We start from the raw sequence: 18,337 nt of genomic DNA, 5'->3' as shown, positions 1-18,337 counted from the left end.
GAACCTTGATGTAACTTTTATTATTTTTGGTGTTTGTTTTACTATCATGATTGAAGATGAATAAATTAAAAGTTTTCTAAAAAAAAGAACTCTTAAATCAGCTAACTCACTGGAGAAAACTTCTGAAGATTAGAATATTCAAAGGTTTTATACCATTTTGAAAATCATTTGAATCAAAAGGGCCCAAAGTGTCACCACCACTTCACACGATACGACTATACGAGTAACACACAACTTGCCGGCGCCTGCAGATCTGCCCGACCCGACTCCGGGAACCTGGAGTGCACGCGAGGGGAGCAGTAGGTGGGGTTGGGGTTACCCACGCCGTCCACCGGCCGTCGCGATGGCCGGCGCCGCCTGGCCGCTCTCCGCCGCCGCGGGCCTCCTCCCCGCCTCCCTCTCGCTGACCCTCCTCCTCGGCTCCCTCGTACTGCCCGCCTTCCCTCCCCTCCCAAAACCCTCCCCCTCCTCTCCCCATCCCCTCCCCATCCTCCCGCCGCTGACGCCCTCTCTCCTCCTCCTGTGCGCAGGTCGTCGTCCTCGTGCTGGGCGTCGCCGCCGTCTTCCTCGAGCACATCCGCAAGATCGGATGCATGCACTCGTAAGCCTCCTCTGTACTCCCCTCTTCTCTCTCTCTTGGGATCTGGCCGTCTCCGTCGTTGACTGGTCCGCCGTTCTGGATCTCGGCCGCAGGCTGGAGAGGACCGCCGTCTCGGACGCCTTCTTCGAGGACCCGGGCTCGCTCAAGAAGGTGCTGATTGCTCGACCGAATTACTTGTGCTGTGGCATGGTGTGCGCGCTAGGTGTTTGCTAATTTGCTTGTGCTGCCTGTGTTAGGTTCCCTGCCCATCGATTTTCGACCCTGCCGAGAAGTACATTTCGTTGATCGTGCCCGCTTACAACGAGGAGTGTCGGCTTCCCGAGGCTCTTACAGAGACACTCAAGTAAGGCTATGAACCAGCATTTGTTGCCCTGTCAAGTTCTTTATCTTTGAACAGTACTGTGCTGTTTATACAACCAGTTGCCTGTATATAACTGTAGCTTCATCTGTTAGGCGATTGCTTGATATGCTAAGCTAATCACTGTATTTTTCTTTCCTTCTCCATTAGCTACCTGAAACAACGATCATCTGCCGACAAGTCGTTTACTTATGAGGTATGTGAGAACATGTTCATGATCTTCTTTATTTGATATGATAAATTTGGATGGTGCAAGCTACTTCTGCAAGTGGAACTAACTTGGAATTTTTTCGGGAGATTATGCATTTTAGTACCACGTTCTTCATTTGTACTTTTTTTTTGGTTTAAGCACAAATGTCATTTCCGCTCATTAGATTTGAAAATTGCCTGCAATGGAGCTTGGCCCTATCTTTAGTATAGTGAGTAGAACATGAATGTATTGCGGAACTTGAATTGCTAATTTGCTATAGTTTTTTCTTATGAAATATTCATTTGGTTGTAAAACCAAACTAAAGACCTGGATCTAGGATTACAGAGTTGGATCTACATCCGCTGTTAGTGTTTAGAAAGGCCATTAAGAGGACAAAGCTACATAAATTTCCCAGAGTTACTTCGTATTAGCTTCTGAATATTTATCATTTGTCCTATATGTAATGTTCCAAGTGATATTCACAATTATGCTTTATGCACCGCTGATCTTGGTAGCTATGCCGTTGTGTGATCCACAACTAATTCACATTAAAAATGTAAGTTATGAATAACGCCACACTGAATCCAGTAGATGGGTCGATGAGACCTAAATAGAATCTGAGCTGCCTTTGCAATGGTGCAGAATTCAGTCAGGCATACCTATCTATCACACGTGCTATTTGAAATCTTGTTATCATTGTCATTTGCATCATTTTGTATTTACCTATCCTGATCTTTAACATTTTATCACAACCTCTTATCTATAATCCTGCAGTTTAGCTAAATTTGAAGTTTAAATATGTTATTTGCTTGATTTTATTAAGGTCTTGATTGTTGATGATGGAAGTACTGACCGTACCTCGAAAGTTGCCTTTGAGTATGTAAAGAAGCACAATATTGACAATGTTCGGGTTCTTCTACTCGGAAGAAACCATGGGAAAGGTGAAGCCGTCAGAAAAGTGAGTATTGAACTACCCGCGCTACATACTAGTTTTAGCAAATCAACTCTAATTGATGCTTTCCAATTGTTTGTGGAAGCATTATCTAGGGGATGCTCCATTCCCGGGGTGAGCTACTACTCATGCTTGATGCTGATGGCGCAACCAAGGTCACTGATTTGGCAAAGCTTGAAGCTGAGGTCTGTCGTATGCTCAATCCAATACCATATTGTTGGGCTGGTTTTGACTAGGATGAGCATTATTTGTTTCCATTTGCTGTTAGGTTCGTGCATTGGCGGGGAAAGCTAAGTCCAGTCTAGCACCCTCTGCTAGTTCATCGCAGAGGCTATCTGATGCTGAAATTGCTGTTTTTGGTTCCCGTGCTCATCTGGAGAAGCAGGCTCTTGCCACGGTATATGTCCTGAAACAGAGTATCCATGAACTTGTGCGATTTTGTCTCTTAGAGTCCTCCCTTAGGCTGAATATACTTTTCTTGGCTTACTGCAGAGGAAATGGTATCGTAACTTCCTTATGAAAGGTTTCCACTTGGTAGTACTGTTGACTGCTGGTCCTGGAATCAGAGATACACAGGTATGATTTGGCCAACATAAGATGCAATGATGATTTTTATGTACATTTTTCTTCCTTCTTTGGAGGCATGCCATTCATTTGCTTTATTATTGTTAAAAATCCCAGTGTGGCTTCAAGATGTTCACTCGATCTGCTGCAAGGAAACTCTTTACAAACATCAGATTGAAGAGGTATATATTTTCTGAAAAGGAAATCCTGTGATGCTCTATACATAAAATGTATATTCAAATAATCTTGTAAGGCATAAGCCTGAAGGATCTGAGTGTTTATTTTCCTGTACTTTGTGCATGAACAGGTGGTGTTTTGATGTTGAGATTGTGTACCTATGCAAGCACCTTAGGATCCCGATGGCGGAAGTATCGGTCAGCTGGACGGAGATACCTGGGTCCAAAGTGCGCATGACAAGCATCCTGCACATGGTGTTTGAGCTCCTGCTGATCAGAGTAGGGTATGGGCTGGGCATATGGAAAATTTACTCATAGACCCTGTTCTGGGTAACTCATTACAGCTTAGGTCTCGATCGCTGCGGCGTATACACCAAACTTAGTTCGTCACTTTGAAACACAGCTACCAAATTAGTTCCAAGGAGAATTGTAAAACCTTGTGAGATTTTTCGGCTGGAGAGAATCCAGTTCGGCGTGTATGTCGGTGTTTGATCATAGCGAGGTCGGCGTGTATGTCGGTGTTTGATCATAGCGAGGTCTTGACAGATGTAGGCTCACAGCTCACATGTATTTTTTGCTCCTCCTGATAAATTCTCTGATTTTTTTGCTGTTTTTTTTATCACAAATTGCACACGTTTCTCGTAAAAACTGAAGAAAAGCAGCTTGTCTCTTCAGACAGTCTGATAAAATTGTAACCTTATTTATCAAAACCGACCAGAGAAGATTAGCGTGGTTTCTGTGCAAAATCTTGCAATTCGCCCGGCTAAATTTCCATAGCTGCTCAGTTCTGCTTGCATCGTGCACGGCTTCGCTCCATAACGCACATGTTTGCATTATTTTTGAATTTATTTCAGGATTTCTGGCAATGCGCGTTCATTATTTTTGGATTTATTTCTAAATTTACGGCGATGCGCATTCAGAGAAGTTTTTCTCGACTATGAGGCACCTGTGATGACTTCGTGAGATGCTCATAGGGTAGGGTATTCGTGTGTTCGTATGAATGAGTGTATGTGTGTATATATCAGCGTCTGGGTCTATACCGTGTTTAAAAAAAAAAGAAAAAAGAAGAACGCACGTGTTTGCGCCGTACAGGAACCAGTTGAGCTTGACCACACTCAGCGAAGGTCAAAACCGCAGGACCCCGCCACGCGTTCGAGCAAATGCCGCCCCCGCCACCGCTCCGCTCGCCTCCGAGCGGCGGCCCTTACACCGCCGCGCCGCCGTCGCCGTCGCGCGCGGCCGAGCAGCACTGCCTGCGCCTCCTGGAGCGCGCCACGACGCCCAGTTCCCTCCTCCAGCCCCTCGCATTCCTCCTCAAGCGCGGCCTCCACGCCAACCCGCTGGTCCTCACCAGGCTCTTCGCGGCCGCGGCCTCCGCGGCCCCCGCGCTCCTCGAGCCCCTCGTCGCGGCGCTCCTCCGCCCGGGCCTCCCGCTCGACGCCTTCCTCGTCAACACCCTCATCCGCGCCCACGTCGCCTCCCCGCTCCCCTCCGCGCGCCGCGCCGCCGCGGCCTTCTTCCCGCTGATGCTCCGCCGCGGCGTCGCCCCCAACAAGTTCACCTTCCCGTTCCTCCTCAAGTCCTGCGCCGCGACGCCGGGGTCCCCGGCCGCCGGCCTCCAGGCCCACGCCGCCGCCCTCAAGTTCGGGTTCGCCGCGGACCACTACGTCTCCAACACGCTCATACACATGTACTCCTGCTTCGGGGCCGGGTTCCTCGGGGACGCGCGGAACGTGTTCGACAGAACGCCCAGGGACAGCGCCGTCACCTGGAGCGCCATGATCGGCGGGTACGTGCGTGGGGGGCTGTCGAGTGATGCCGTCGTGCTGTTCCGGGAGATGCAGGCCAGCGGAGTGCGGCCGGATGAGGTGACGGTCCTCGGGATCCTTTCGGCCGCCGCTGATTTGGGTGCGCTCGAGCTCACGCGGTGGGTTGAGCGGTTCGTGGCGAGGGAGGGAATTGGGAGGTCTGTGACGCTGTGCAATGCGCTGATCGACACGCTCGCCAAGTGCGGGGATGTCGATGGGGCAGTGGCTGTGTTCGAGGGGATGGAGGAGCGGACTGTTGTGTCATGGACATCGGTGATTGATGCACTTGCAATGGAGGGCCGTGGGAAGGAGGCTGTGGGGGTGTTCGAGGAAATGAAGGCTGTCGGTGTGCCGCCTGATGATGTCGCGTTCATCGGGGTGCTCACTGCATGTAGCCATGCTGGAATGGTTGATGAAGGCCGTGGCTACTTTGACTCAATGAAGACAGAGCATGGTATTGAGCCTAAGATCGAGCATTATGGTTGTATGGTCGACATGTTTGGTCGCGCCGGCATGGTTGAGCATGGGTTGGAGTTTGTTCGCGCGATGCCCATGAAACCGAACCCAATAATTTGGCGGACTCTAGTTGCTGCTTGTCGTGCTCATGGTCGGCTCGAGCTCAGTGAAAGCATCAGCAGGGACCTTCTTAAGGAGTACCCTGCTCATGAGGCCAACTACGTCATGCTCTCCAACGTGTTCGCGTTGACGCAGAGATGGAAGGAGAAGTCAGAGATTAGGAGAGAGATGAGTAAGAGAGGAATCACAAAGGTGCCGGGCTGCAGCCTTGTTGAGCTTGATGGAGAGGTCCATGAGTTCATAGCAGGAGATGAGTCGCATCCGCAGTACAAGGAGATATACAGGATGGTTGAGGAGATGTCAAGAGAGCTAAGACGCATTGGGCATATTGCAGCCACATCAGAGGTCCTCCTTGACCTTGATGAGGAGGACAAGGAGGGTGCGCTTCAGTGGCACAGTGAGAAGCTGGCAATTGCATTCGTGCTCCTGAGGACTCCTCCTGGAACACAGGTCCGGGTGGTAAAAAACCTGCGTGTATGCTCCGATTGTCATGCGGCAATTAAGTGCATATCGCAGGTTTATAACCGGGAGATCATAGTGCGTGACAGGAGTCGTTTCCATCGCTTCAAGGATGGTTCCTGCTCGTGCAAGGATTTCTGGTGATTGGAATTGTGTTTCACCAGGTATCCTGTTTCTGATGGTGCAGTGAAGAGTGGATTCAACTTCAACAGCACATGCAGGTGACCGTGAACTCATGATGTATTTTCAAGGAATTTCTGCAACTGCAAGTCCTTGAGGTTTGCCAATTTATATGGAACACAAAGCCAAAAACTGATGTTTACTGAAGATCACCGGAAGTAGCATTGAAACATATAATATCCAGATACTTCACCTTGAGTACTGAATGTCTCATCAGCACACATTTATGGACTAAGATTTCCTACAAAAACCTAGACCATCGTGAGAACATTTCTAATATGTGCCCCAGCTTGCATCCTGTCTGAATCATCTAATTAATCCAAACTTTTGAAGATACCATTCTATGCATAGACAAACTTCATGACATGTATATATGATAATAGTATGATGCCTTTTGTTCATGCAGGGGCAGATAAATGCATGTCTTCTGCTCTCTCAGTGGCCTCTCTGAGTTTCTTTGGCACTATTCTAAGCCTTTTCTCAACTATCTCATTCTCCATTGCTTCTTCATTCATGCAGTGAGTTTGTAACTTACCATGCATCTATGAACTGTCTGCCATCTCTATGATGTTGCTGATCTCGGCCAATGCTTTGAAGCTTTCCCTGTTCTTGTACGCCCTTGCCTTCTCATTATTGCAGGGAGCTGTTAAGTCAATCTCAGCCTCCTTGCGCAAGTGATCGCATCATCATTCACTACAGGGACTACATGGGTAATATTTCTCTGTACCTCCCTTTGTAGAGTCTCTCATTTTATAGGATTCTGCTTTCAATAGCCAAGAAATTTGTTTCCACTGCATGGATCAAACACATTTAAGCCTGTGTTTTCTTGTTTGCCTCTTCTGTGTCTAGCTCTGCCAAAACCTCCCACACAGCCAATCTTATGAACCTCCGTGTATCCGCTGTTAGATCAAACCTTTTCGCTATTGCGTGATGTGCATCTTATTTTCCGGAGCCGGCTCCTCTGACTTGCAGGAGCAAAGGCAGGCAAGCTACAGTGGTCTTTGTGTAAAACAGCGGAGGGAAGTCACAGAGTAAAACAAGCACTGTAGGCAAAATAGTGTAGGCGATTACTGTAGCGAATTTACGATTAACAGAGTTGCTGCCAATCAAGAAGGGCGCTGCCATGCTTCAACGCACAAAATGCTATGTTGGTAAAACACGAGCTTCTAGAAGAAAGACATTGTCTCATTTATCAGATTTATTTGAAAATTATTTAGAGAATTCTCTTCCATTTTCTTTCTATTTAGAAAACCTACGGAGTCTCATTGCTTTCTTTCCTTTTTCCAGACATGCTAGCAGGGAATACTCATGTTTGGCTTAAACATGGGAAGGAAATTACAACCAGCTGAGGGCTGAAGCATTCCATGTCTCCAGCTAGGCTCTCCACAATATGCACAAGAAGCAGAGGACTTTGTCAACTTCAAAGTCATATTGCGCAGTCTATTTGCTGGTTCTGATGGCGGTGAGGGTGACGCGGCCTTGTTCCTAACTTTCTGGATGGTATCAGCAAAGTGCGCTAGCATGATAGGATTTGATGTCTCGCAGTTCTGTGATGTCAATGGCTATGCTGATCTTAGCCAAGGCTTAGCCTTTGCACAAGCTTAATCAGTTCCTGGAGCTCTTGATCAGCCGCTGTTTCAGCCAAGAAAACATCCACTTTGACATGAAGCTCCTCTGGTGATGTCAACACATGCGGTGAATCCCCAAACTGGCCTGATGATTGGTGGTAACCACACAGCGCCTCCATTGAGGATAAGTGAGGCATCTAGTCTGAGCAATCCTATGAACTCCCTGATGTTCTTCGATGCCTTTTCAAGTGCTTCCACGGTGCTCCTCAGCTTGTCCTTAGCGCTAGAGAAGAGCGCCACCGAAGTGGTGCCGATGCATCATGCCATGCTGGAGCACACATTTCTCGTGAAATGCAGAGTGGTACTACTAGCACCATGCTGGTCATCGTTTTTTCAGTGAGCGGCTTTGTCTGTTGCATGATGTTTGAACCTGAGAAGCACCTCGTCACCATGGGCGGCAGCCTCCTTGAGCTTCTCCCGCCACTGGACTAGCGTGGTACTTTTTATGATCTGCTTCGCTCACACCTCGACCGTGCTGTGGATCCTCATGAGGAGCAGCTCCAGCCTCTGCAGCTTCTCATCAGCGGCCATCTGCCAGTTGAAGTTCTACAGGAACTTGGACACTGCCCTGTCCTGTCACCACGGTGGCCACTGCTGCAGCATTGGTGGCAACCACTTGTGCCATGGCTAGCTCTCAAACAAGGTATGTGACTGACTAGAGTCTCTCAAGTCTATAAATACATATAATTAAGGATTGTTCTGAGTGTCCCCTGTCGCAAAATCTAAAATTAACTAGTCAGTGAGTGTATGAGACTGAAAACAAGTTATGGACATAGTTGGTGTCAGCCACCCTAAGGTCGACCGACACTAAGAAAAAAAACATGGAATTTGTTCGACGGACACAGCAACACCAGCTGTCAAAGTATTGCACATCCCAAGACAGCCTGTCCCTAGTACGCACAAAACTGCAGAGATCATCTGCTTCATTATCAGAACAAGCCGCTGTCTCGTTTCCAGCTTTACCATCGACGTGTGCCAGTGGTAGGTGTAGACAACATTGTTGCCACTATCTACAGTCTCCCACTGGATGTTCACCCATTGTGACGGCCATATGAAGCCTTCCAAGTCTCTGAACATTCCCACAAGCTTCCTTTGTTCCATTATTATCATGTGCTGTTTAGGTCGACAGTGAACCTCCCTCATCTGGTGAATCACACTGCTACTCTCCTCACTCACGGAGTCACGGTTACCTCCTCTACCATCCCTCCAATTAAGAACTGTTCTGCATTTGGCTAGGCCAAAGTTGAATGTATGGACAGTGCCACAGTGCTATAGCATGTTCCATACTAGATGGTGATGTAGACCGTCTCGTTCTTTCGGCAGGTTTCTGCTCTATCTTTGACAATACCTCCACCTGCAGCACCAAGATGAACTCTGCGATATCTGGGGACAGCTCATATAACTTCTCCAGTGAGATGCTCAGCTGCCATTGCTGAACGATGACTGGAGCTGATCAGAATATTTAGATTCCTTGGACTTGTTTTGAGTGGCCATCGTCTTGCATTAAAGATTTAAAGGCAGCTTGGATGCCATCGGAAATGAGCATGCAAACAAAATGGTCGAGCTGGGATGGAGTACAAACAAGTGACTACAACGATGTCAAATAAAAGGGGGAGATAACTTCTAGCTGATCTTAGTGTCTATCGCCATACGGACACGGTCCAAGGTAGGAGTAAATCAGCATTTAAGAGCCCCCCTGTATTGGTTCTACCGGCAAAAGATATTCATCAAAGTGGATCATAGAAGCTATTCAGCTCAAAACTATCGGGTCAGAACCACCTGAATGCTAGAATATGGTTGTCTTTCCAGCACTGTAGCACCCATTGAAATTGACTTAAAAAAGAGCAGAACCAAGGTTTAAGGCTCCTTCCGCTCGTACCACAAAGATCTTGACTTTATGGCTCTACTAATTCTGATATATCCGCAGTTCCAACACCTTCGAGCTTCTTTAGTTCCCCAACCTTATTTCTGCTGTACAATGCAACGTCCCTATGTGACCAAAGGAACTTATCGGCTGAGCTAAAAGAACCTACTGAAAATTGTTAATTGCATCATCGGTTACACAATCAGAGCTCAACCTGGATTACTCCTGTTTTTTTCTCCTTGGATGAAAGATTACAGCATGTCTTCTAATCTAAAGAGAAAATACTTTTTTTTACAATGGATCTAGACTTCCTGTCTTATTATTCAGGTGAGCCATCTTGACATGATAACAACAAGTTAGCATCATGAACACATGTATACCAATTTGCCGAAGCATTCCACATCCCTGGCTAAGCCCTCCATGCTATGCACGAAACTGCTGAATTGATCTCTCTCTTGATCTTGATCACATTTCACCATTGGCTCGTTATCTTTGGCCCTTAGTGTTTTGCGAGCACTGATGGTGCCAAGAACGACACAGCCTTTTATCTTGGCCTCCCTTAGGATGTCAGCCCAGTATGCAAGCCACTTCATGTCCCCAAGGTCGTGGCTATCTGCTAGCTCGACGGTCTTGCAGATATTGGCAAACCCTTCCTCAAGCTTGTCAAGGAGCATTTCACACTGTTCCTTCTGGATAACTGCCATTTCATTGATCGAAAGATTGATCAATTTGTTCACTACCACATCCTCCACGCACGGAGCTGAAATTGTTGTGTCTTCCTCATCTAATTTGAGGCCAAATAATCTGCACCCTGAATTTCTTGTGATCCTCATCTTTTTTCTTGGTCTATGCTCTGTTGTTGGAGTCTCCATACTCTCGGTAGATTTTAGATCTGCCTTTGCCCAGTCCTCAAGCTGAAACAATCTTATGAACTCTCTGATGTCTTCGGAGAGGTGTTCTAACATGTCCAGTGTTTTGCTCAGCTTTTCCATGTCTTCATCATTCGAAAACAGTACTTGGGTTGCGTCACGGATGCCCTGCGCCATGCCCAACATAGATTTACTTGTGAAAGACAGAGCACCTGTAGCTCTAGCAGAAGCAGCACTAGAAGAAGAGGATGAGCCTTGCTGCTGGTTGGTGTCAATGCTCCTTGTGGCTTCAGCGTCTTCTGCCTTTCGTATGAAGCTGGCAAGCACCTCGTCGCCTTGTGAGGCTGCTTCCTTTAGCTTGTCGCGCCATCGAACGAGCCACAAATTCTCGATGGTGAGTTTCTCGGACGCCTCAATCGCACTGTGGATCTTGATTAGCAGCATCTCCAGCCGCTGCAGCTTCTCACCGGCAGCTGCCTCCTTACCGAACATCTGTATCAGCCCTGAGAACACTCTGCTGGTGAGCTCCCCGGTTACAGCAGAGGCAATAGGGTAAACTGTCTGTTCTGCCATGGTCATGGAAATGGAGGAAAGGAGAGAAGTGTTAGCAACAAGAATGCTACTCGTGCTCATAGGTTGTATCACCTTTATAAGGACCTCAGGACCTGTACTGTACAAGAAACAAAAATTAAAAGAATAACATAAGTTTTAGCTGTGGATAGTTTGTCAGGTTGGAGGCTTGCAAGGCCCCAAAAAATAAAATAAATCTTTCCAGAGAGTAAGGCCTGCAAGATTTTTCTGAATGATCTGGCAAATGCTGGCTTTGACGTATTAGCAGATAGCAAAAGGATAAAAGATCAGAGTCTAAAGGAAAGAAACTTTAAATAAAAGGACAGAGCCCAGAGGCAGTCATGTTCAGCGCAACTCCCAGATGATCGACATCAGGCCCACTGGCCAGCCGCCAGAGCTCAGCCAATCACCTAATAGCCAGGATAATCTGAGTCGCCGAGCGCTGCATGTCATTGAAAATTCTCCAATTCCTTCAAGCCAGAGCTCCCACAAACCGAGAATGAGAAGCGTTTTTTTTCCTTTGATGCACGTGCTGCCAGGATTACTAATAGCTTGAGACCAAATATCCTGCACTTTCGGATCCGCTGTCCATAGTGATGGGACGAGGCCACCGTGGTCATGGCAGGTAGCGACATCCAGCCAGATGAAGCACGGCACCGGGCATTGAGCGAGCAGTGGTTTCCCGTCTCCAGTGACCGCACGCACAGGGAACATAAATAGTAGTTAGGCCATCCTCTCCACATCAGCCTGTCGGCGCACCACAGCCAGTCCTCAAACAGCAAGGCCTCTAAGATTAGCTTGCACTTAATTTGTATCATCCATGTACCGTTGTTACAGGTCAAATGGATTACACTTTACAGAACAAAGTTTACTAACGAAAGTACAAATTCTGAGGTATAAACTCGAGTATCATAGCATGCCAAGAGCTTGAGAAGTTTTATTAATCTGTAATGAAAACACAAACCTATTTTGGTTATAAAAGGCGATCGAACCAGCCATAGACGCTGAATTCACAGAAGCACGGCATTAGCAGTTCTGTGTGCCACAGTAAATGCCGTACAATCTGAGTTCAGACACCATGTTAATGCGATCTTTAGATCCAAGACCCTAACCTTCTCCAAGGCTGCGTGGCGCACAGATATAGGCAAACCCTTTAATCCAGCTGAAGATTTACGAGACGTTATCGGCAGATGGCAGGGTGTTCGTTCTTAGAATGCTGTTTCCCTATAGGCCCCCACAATCTGCTGGTGCTTCTCGTGCGTCGGTAGCTGCATTGCTCCTTGATAACCAATCGTTGCAGAACGAAAGAACCACTTGATATGGCTCAGGAAATGGCATGCATGGGATTTATTCAAGAAAAAAGAAGGGCATCTCTCAGCTAAAAAAAGAGGTGTTTTTGGAGTTGTAGCTTGCAATCACTCCTTGGTAGTTATTTGTGTGGTGATCTTACAGGAGAAGGTAAGATGATAAATCGTAAACGAAAAGGACATGTAAAATGACTATGGAGAAAACATACCAAGATATTTATTCAAGGGAAAATCAAGAGATAAGTTAGAAATGAAAGGCAACTTAGTTGCTGTCACCATTGTTTTAACCGCTCTGAGGCCAGAGACAAAAAAATTTAGAAACAAACAAATGATGTGTAGTTGATATCTGTATTAGAATTGAAAGGAATCTTTACAGCTTGCACATTCTCAACAATGGAAAGGATCGTTAGGTAAGTCCTATTGACGACTCAGTAGAAGCGGGAATATATAGTCAAACATGCAACGTAATTTGCAAATGCATGAAAATTGGGCTTATAAACGTGCAAAAGTTCTAAAATAGTTAGGGAATGTGGATTGTGTATCCATATAAAAAATTTCAAGACCAAAGTCAATCAATCTTTTAATAGGGAACATATTTTTTTCAATACCTATGCTGTAACAGCTTTAATCAGAAAATATTACAAAGTTACAATCCAGAGAAAAGGAAAAATCTCAGAAGTGTTGCCCTTTTCATGCTTCCTATCATCTTGGTTCCCAAACGCCTTAACTGCGCTGTGGATCTTCGAATAGAAGCATCTCCAACTGCTGCAGCTTCTCTCCGACGACTTCCTGCTTACTGAACATATGTATCAGCCCCCAGAACACTCTGCTGGTGAACTCCCTGGTTGCAGCAGAGGCCATAAATCACGATTATGACACTAGTCACCTGGTTTGTTCGTTTTAAAAACTCTGCTGGTGAACTCCCTGGTTACAGCAGGTGACTAGTGTTTTCTGCAAAAAAATATCCTTGGAATTAGTGGTTTTTGGCACAAAACTGTAGAACTGTGGTTTCTGCGACCCTAGCCTTCAATGTCGATGTTTTCTACAATTCACTCTCCTTACAAGGACCTACTGTACAAGAAACATAAAAAAAAAGTAACAGAAGTTTTGGCTGGATAGTTTAGACTTCAAAGAGAAAGGCTTGCAAGATTAGCTGCACTTATTTTATACCATCTTCATACTTTTCTTGTTACAGGTCCAATGATATGCACTTAGTATGCAGGAGTTACAGAACGAAGTTTACTAACCGAAATATGGTTCCGAGTTATAAACTCTAGTATCATAGCATGCTAAGTGCTCGAGAAGGTCTATTAATCCGTAATAAGAACACAAACTCATTTGCTTATCAAAGGTGATAAACCACAAACTCTGAATTGAATACAAAAGTATGCCAGCAAGCTCTGCTTTTGCAACAATAAAGGTCAGCACAATCTGAGTTCAGACATCATGTTAGTACGATATTTAGATCCAAGATCCTTACTTTCACCAAGGCTGTCCGGCACAAACAAATTAGAAACCCTTTGATCCAGCTGAAGACTTACGAGAAGTCATCGGCAGATGGCAGGGTGTTCTTGGAATGATATTTTTACCTCCAGACCCCCGCAATCTGCCGGTAACTTCTCATGCGTCGACAGTTGCATTGCTCTTGATAACCAATCACCTCAGAACTAAAGAACCAGGCTCAAGAAATGGCAGGAATTTATTCAAGAGAATATATATGGGCACCTGTCAGCTCAGAGGAAGAGGTGCTGTGTTGGAGGTGTAGCTTGCGATCACTCCTCGGTGGCTATTTGTGTGGTGATCTTATGGGGTGAGATAGTGAAATAGTAAACGAATAGGACAGCTAAAAATGAATATGGAGAAAAGAGACCATGAGACTCTGTGAACTAAAAACAAAGAGATAAGTTAGAAAGAAAAGACAACTTAGTTGCTGTCACCATTGTTTTAATCGCACTGAATGCTGGAGACAAAAGTTGGAAACAAACAAATTACGTATGGTTGGTATCTGCGTTAAAACTGAAAGGCATCTTTACAGTTTACACATTCTCAAGAATGAAAAGGACCATAGGTAAGTCCTTTTGATGATTCAGCACAAGATTTGGATATTTGGAGATCTTGGCAATCGTTGTTTGAGGGAGGGAATATATGGTCAATCATGCAACAGTTGATGCAAATGCATGAAAGTTGGGTTACAAACATTCAAAAGTTCTAAAAGTAGCTACAAAATGCATATTTGTATCAAAACAAAAATCAATCAAACTTAACAGGGAGCATAAATTGCTTCAGTATCAAATTTATAAACTGTAACAGCTGTAATCAGAAAGCAAGACAAAGTTACACAACCCAGAACGGAAAGATCTCACAGCATTGGCACTGCCACCCAAAACTATGTAGGGTCAACTCAAGCTAACCCTTGAAACTTTGTTCAAGTATCAAAAGGATGGAGGTATTTTAGCAGAAGCTACAGCTTGTACAAGGAATTGCTGCTCTCACAGGCACTGCCCTTTTACGCTCACTATAACATTCGCGGAGTCAAGTATATAGTCATGCGGTCTCTTCCTGCTCGAATGTTGATGTGCTTCCTTTTGTGAAAATGGGCGGGCACATATAACCACTGGTTTCTTCACTTTTGCAGGAGCATTCTTCTCCCCGTTCAAAACCTCAAGTTTAACGGATCTCGTGAACTGATTATCTGCCGATAGCTTCTCCAACACCTCTTGTTTCTTCTCTTTTGCAAGCTCAACCGATCTCAAGAACTCATTATCTGCCGATGGCTTCTCCAACATCTCCAGTTTCTTCCTTTTTGCAGGACCATGCTCGTCTACTGTCAAAACCTGAAGCTCAACCAATCCTGAGAACTCCTCATTATCTGCCGATAGCTTCTCCAACATTTCCACTGTGCTGTTTAACTTCTGCACATCCTTGTTGGTTGAGAGCAGCATCTTGGCAGCACTATGGAAGTAATTTATAATACTTGACACAACAATCTGTGTGTAACCTAGAGGACTGAGTGTACCTATATTATGGTTGATGCTCTTGCTGGCTTTGGTCAAGGCTCGCCATCGGAAGTCAAAAAGTACCTCATCACCCTCTATGCCAGCTTCCTTCAGCTTCTCCTGCCACTTGAGCAGATAGGTCCCGGTGATTTCGTGCTTCTTAGATGCTTCAACTGCACTGTTGATCTTTGTGCACAGCATGTCCAGCTTGCGCAGCTTGTCATCGATAGCCGTCTGCTTGTTGATCATTCCAATTACCTTGGAGATGGCCCTGGTTGTGATCTCGCTGATCACTGCAGAGCCAACTTGTCCTGCCATTGCTTAATGAGCTTGTATGTATAGCTAGATCAGACTAAAGGGTGAGAAGGGATTATACTGGATAGTGGATATATAGCAGTGGTCAGCTGTTTAATACCCCCCTAGAGGTTTAATTTAGGATAAGCCAATTATAGCCATACGAGGAAACCGAAATGGATGGAGAAAAAGAGGTGACCTGTAGCATAGCTTTTGTCATCCACTTACCCTCCTAGAGATATTCACTGAGACTAAAAATTGATTGGGAGTAGGGCCTTGCTCTGCATAGTTTGCGTCAGCTAAGGGGAATGGATGAAAGCTTAGTTACACTAGATTCTGCAGGAAATGTCAAGAACCAACCAAAGTGTTCTCTTTTATTTCCCTACATAGAGTCAGGGTAGATATTCCTGAGGCAGCATCACAACTCACAAGTCAAGTGCATTTGGCAGCTGGCACCAGTGAAAATTGGCAAGTTCCGGAATTCCAATCCATAAATGTTTAGTTTCCAGTGCATATGCAGTACAAAACAGGAGGCATCTTTAGCATGGTCCTTGACCGGCGTGGTTCAGTTTCTTTAAGGATGGTTTCTGGTCATGGAATTTGTGATTCACAGATTGGTTTCAACCAAGGGTGCTGCCATGCCATGCTTCAGCGGGCAAAAAGGCCACGTTAGGAACATGAGGTTGAAGATGAAAGTGGTCGTCCGATTTCCTCACATTTATTTGAGAAATGTTTAGAGAACTCTCTTCAGAAAATATATGCTTAGAAAACCAAGGGCGCCTCATTGCTTTTCTTTCTCTCTTCTGGAACAGGCTAATATGGAAGACTCGTGTTTGGCTTAACATGGGGATGGAATTGATGGGGCTAACAGAATGAAGTCAACCGGCTCATGGGCCGAAGCATTCCATGTCCCCAGCTGCTAGGCTCTATGGTATGCACAAAGCCGTGAAATTCATCAGTGGCTGTGGCCTGAGTGACGGCGAGGTCCGTCGGCCTTCTGCCACCCATTGCACAGTTCAACGGTATTAATGGCCATGCAGATCCTAGCCAAGGCCCTTTAAGCGGGGGTTTGTCAGTTCCTGGAGCTACTGGCCACCTGCTGTTTCAGCCAAGGAAATATGCACCTTGAAGCTTATCTGTTGATGTCAGCATGTATAGGGCGAATCCTCAAATTGACCATGATGCATGTGGTAACAACCATATATACAACATCTTTGCTTGAGGTTCGAGATGACCTCTTGTTGGAGCAGTATTGTCCGTCACCTTCTCAAGCGCTTCTACTGTGCTGTTGAGCTTCTTCATGTTCTCATCGCTGGAAAAGGGTGACACCACAGTGGTGCAGCGTACTACTGGTGCCATGCTAGGCTTCGCTGTTCCAGTGAGTGGCTTCTGTGACGCCCGGTGCACGAGGCTTGAAAGGCTTGAAGCTGAGAAGCACCTCGTCGCCATGGGAGGCAGCCTTCCTTGAGCTTCTCCAGCCATTGGACCAGCCTGGTGCTCTTGATCGTGTGCTTCTCCAACATCTCAATCTGCGAATTCTGATGGGAACAGCTGCCATCTTCAGGTTGAGCTTCTCCAGGAATTTGGACATTGCTGGACTATAGCGGTGATGGTACTACCGTCTACCAACCACTTCCTGGGCCATGGCTAGCACTCAAACAGGGTAAGTCGCTGACCAGAGCCTCTCATGTCCCGATATACATAAAATTAATGTTTCTTTTGACTGTCCATCTTAACTGAGATAAAATTAGAGTCAGCGACACAAACTAGGTATGCACATAGTTGGTTTTATTCACCCTAAGCCAGGTCGTCTAGCACTAAGAAAAGAAGAACATGGATTAGACGGACACAACAATACCTAGCTGCTCAAATATTAAACAACCCAAGACTGACATGTCCATATATAGTAGTTCATGCAAAACTGCCATGAAAAAGATATTACATGCAAAACTGCCATGAAAAAGACATTACATGCAAAACTGTAGATATATGCTTCGCTGTCACCACAAGAAACCACCTCGGTGTTACCTGTCATTCCTGTAATGGATGCAACTTATCTCTGTATGTATGTATGTATGTATATATGTATGTATCTCTGTATGTATGACCAATACTAATTAATACTCCTTAACAATTCCTTCCACTGGATGGCTGCCCATTGCGAGAGAAAATAATGATGCAAAGCCTTTGAAGTCCATTTCCCATCTTGCTGGCCCTGCCCAATGTGCCCATACAAAGTACTCCCTCCGCCCGAAAATACTTGTCATCAAAATGGATAAAAGAAGATGTATTTAGAACTAAAATACATCTAGATACATCCCTTTTTATCCATTTTGATGACAAGTATTTCCAGACGGAGGGAGTAGCACTTATCCAACCATTCCGTCAACCTCCCTCCGCTCCATTACTTGATTTCCTTTCGGCGATTGACGAGGTAAAGGTCGAAGGATTGGCCATATAAGAACCTCCACCACATGTACAAAATGTGAGTGGAGGGCTCCAGCAGTAACAAGTCCATGATCGCCCATTGCTCCTGCTACTAAAGCTTGCTGTGGATTTCCCTCTGTGTTCCTTGCCACCTACTCCCTTCGCTTTTCGAAGATGTAAAGACACCTCCATGCCGAGAACGGATTTTTGGCTGACGAGCACCTTGGGTCACGGTACCCCGGTCATTGTCATCTGCCTCGTGATGGGTCGTTCAGCAATTGCCTGAACACTACGCGCAGGAGTACAAAACCGAATACGCGGGCAGTGGTTCGGTTAAATGTGCCATACGAGCTAGCAGCAGATGGGCCAATAATGCTTTGTCAGTACTGCTACGTTGATTTATTGTTATTTGATGTGTGCTAATAATTAGCGCATATAACTTTCTGTCACACCGGTGCTTTTATACCTTAATAGCACATGTGTTCGTGTAGAAGCATCATTGACATATCCTAAGCATA

The 18,337-nt window shown here is 45.7% G+C and overlaps 2 protein-coding genes across 5 annotated transcripts; both read left to right on the top strand.

Annotated features, from left to right (window-relative positions):
• Positions 1-213: 213 nt before the first annotated feature.
• On the top strand, positions 214-3,388 carry LOC123113999 (dolichyl-phosphate beta-glucosyltransferase). Its single transcript, XM_044535343.1, has 11 exons — positions 214-427; positions 531-601; positions 694-751; positions 838-944; positions 1,110-1,155; positions 1,973-2,107; positions 2,197-2,286; positions 2,370-2,498; positions 2,594-2,677; positions 2,783-2,847; positions 2,973-3,388. The coding sequence occupies exons 1-11, from the start codon at positions 344-346 to the stop codon at positions 3,157-3,159; spliced, it is 1,056 nt and encodes a 351-aa protein (XP_044391278.1). The 5' UTR covers positions 214-343; the 3' UTR covers positions 3,160-3,388.
• Positions 3,389-3,822: 434 nt separating this feature from the next.
• LOC123113998 (pentatricopeptide repeat-containing protein At4g21065) lies at positions 3,823-17,650 on the top strand. 4 transcript variants are annotated; one of them, XR_006456366.1, is made up of 5 exons: positions 3,823-5,905; positions 6,271-6,382; positions 6,504-6,574; positions 7,152-8,135; positions 16,205-17,650. XR_006456366.1 is itself a non-coding variant. In XM_044535342.1 (1 exon), exon 1 carries the CDS (start codon positions 4,002-4,004, stop codon positions 5,826-5,828), a length of 1,827 nt encoding a protein of 608 aa, XP_044391277.1. In that variant the 5' UTR covers positions 3,824-4,001; the 3' UTR covers positions 5,829-6,114. The 4 variants fall into 4 exon arrangements, 1 of the variants encoding a protein (XP_044391277.1); XR_006456364.1 differs by having other exon boundaries at positions 6,271-6,574; XR_006456365.1 differs by lacking the exons at positions 6,271-6,382; positions 6,504-6,574 and having other exon boundaries at positions 3,824-5,905; positions 16,205-17,649.
• Positions 17,651-18,337: the final 687 nt, after the last annotated feature.

The sequence above is a fragment of the Triticum aestivum genome, chromosome 5B (assembly GCF_018294505.1).
Source record: "Triticum aestivum cultivar Chinese Spring chromosome 5B, IWGSC CS RefSeq v2.1, whole genome shotgun sequence".
NCBI lineage: Eukaryota > Viridiplantae > Streptophyta > Magnoliopsida > Poales > Poaceae > Triticum > Triticum aestivum.
The sequence above is the reverse complement of the archived record's forward strand: the minus strand, read 5'-3'. Positions and strand labels throughout refer to the sequence as shown.

What these genes read in the sequence shown, in the direction of transcription:
- LOC123113999 (XM_044535343.1), top strand. Translation starts at nt 344, where the DNA reads ATGGCCGGCGCCGCCTGGCCGCTCTCCGCCGCCGCGGGCCTCCTCCCC. An exon ending in ACCCGGGCTCGCTCAAGAAG is followed by an intron (nt 752 to 837) that starts GTGCTGATTGCT and finishes TGCCTGTGTTAG; the next exon opens with GTTCCCTGCCCATCGATTTT. An exon ending in AAGGTGAAGCCGTCAGAAAA is followed by an intron (nt 2,108 to 2,196) that starts GTGAGTATTGAA and finishes AGCATTATCTAG; the next exon opens with GGGATGCTCCATTCCCGGGG.
- LOC123113998 (XM_044535342.1), top strand. Translation starts at nt 4,002, where the DNA reads ATGCCGCCCCCGCCACCGCTCCGCTCGCCTCCGAGCGGCGGCCCTTAC.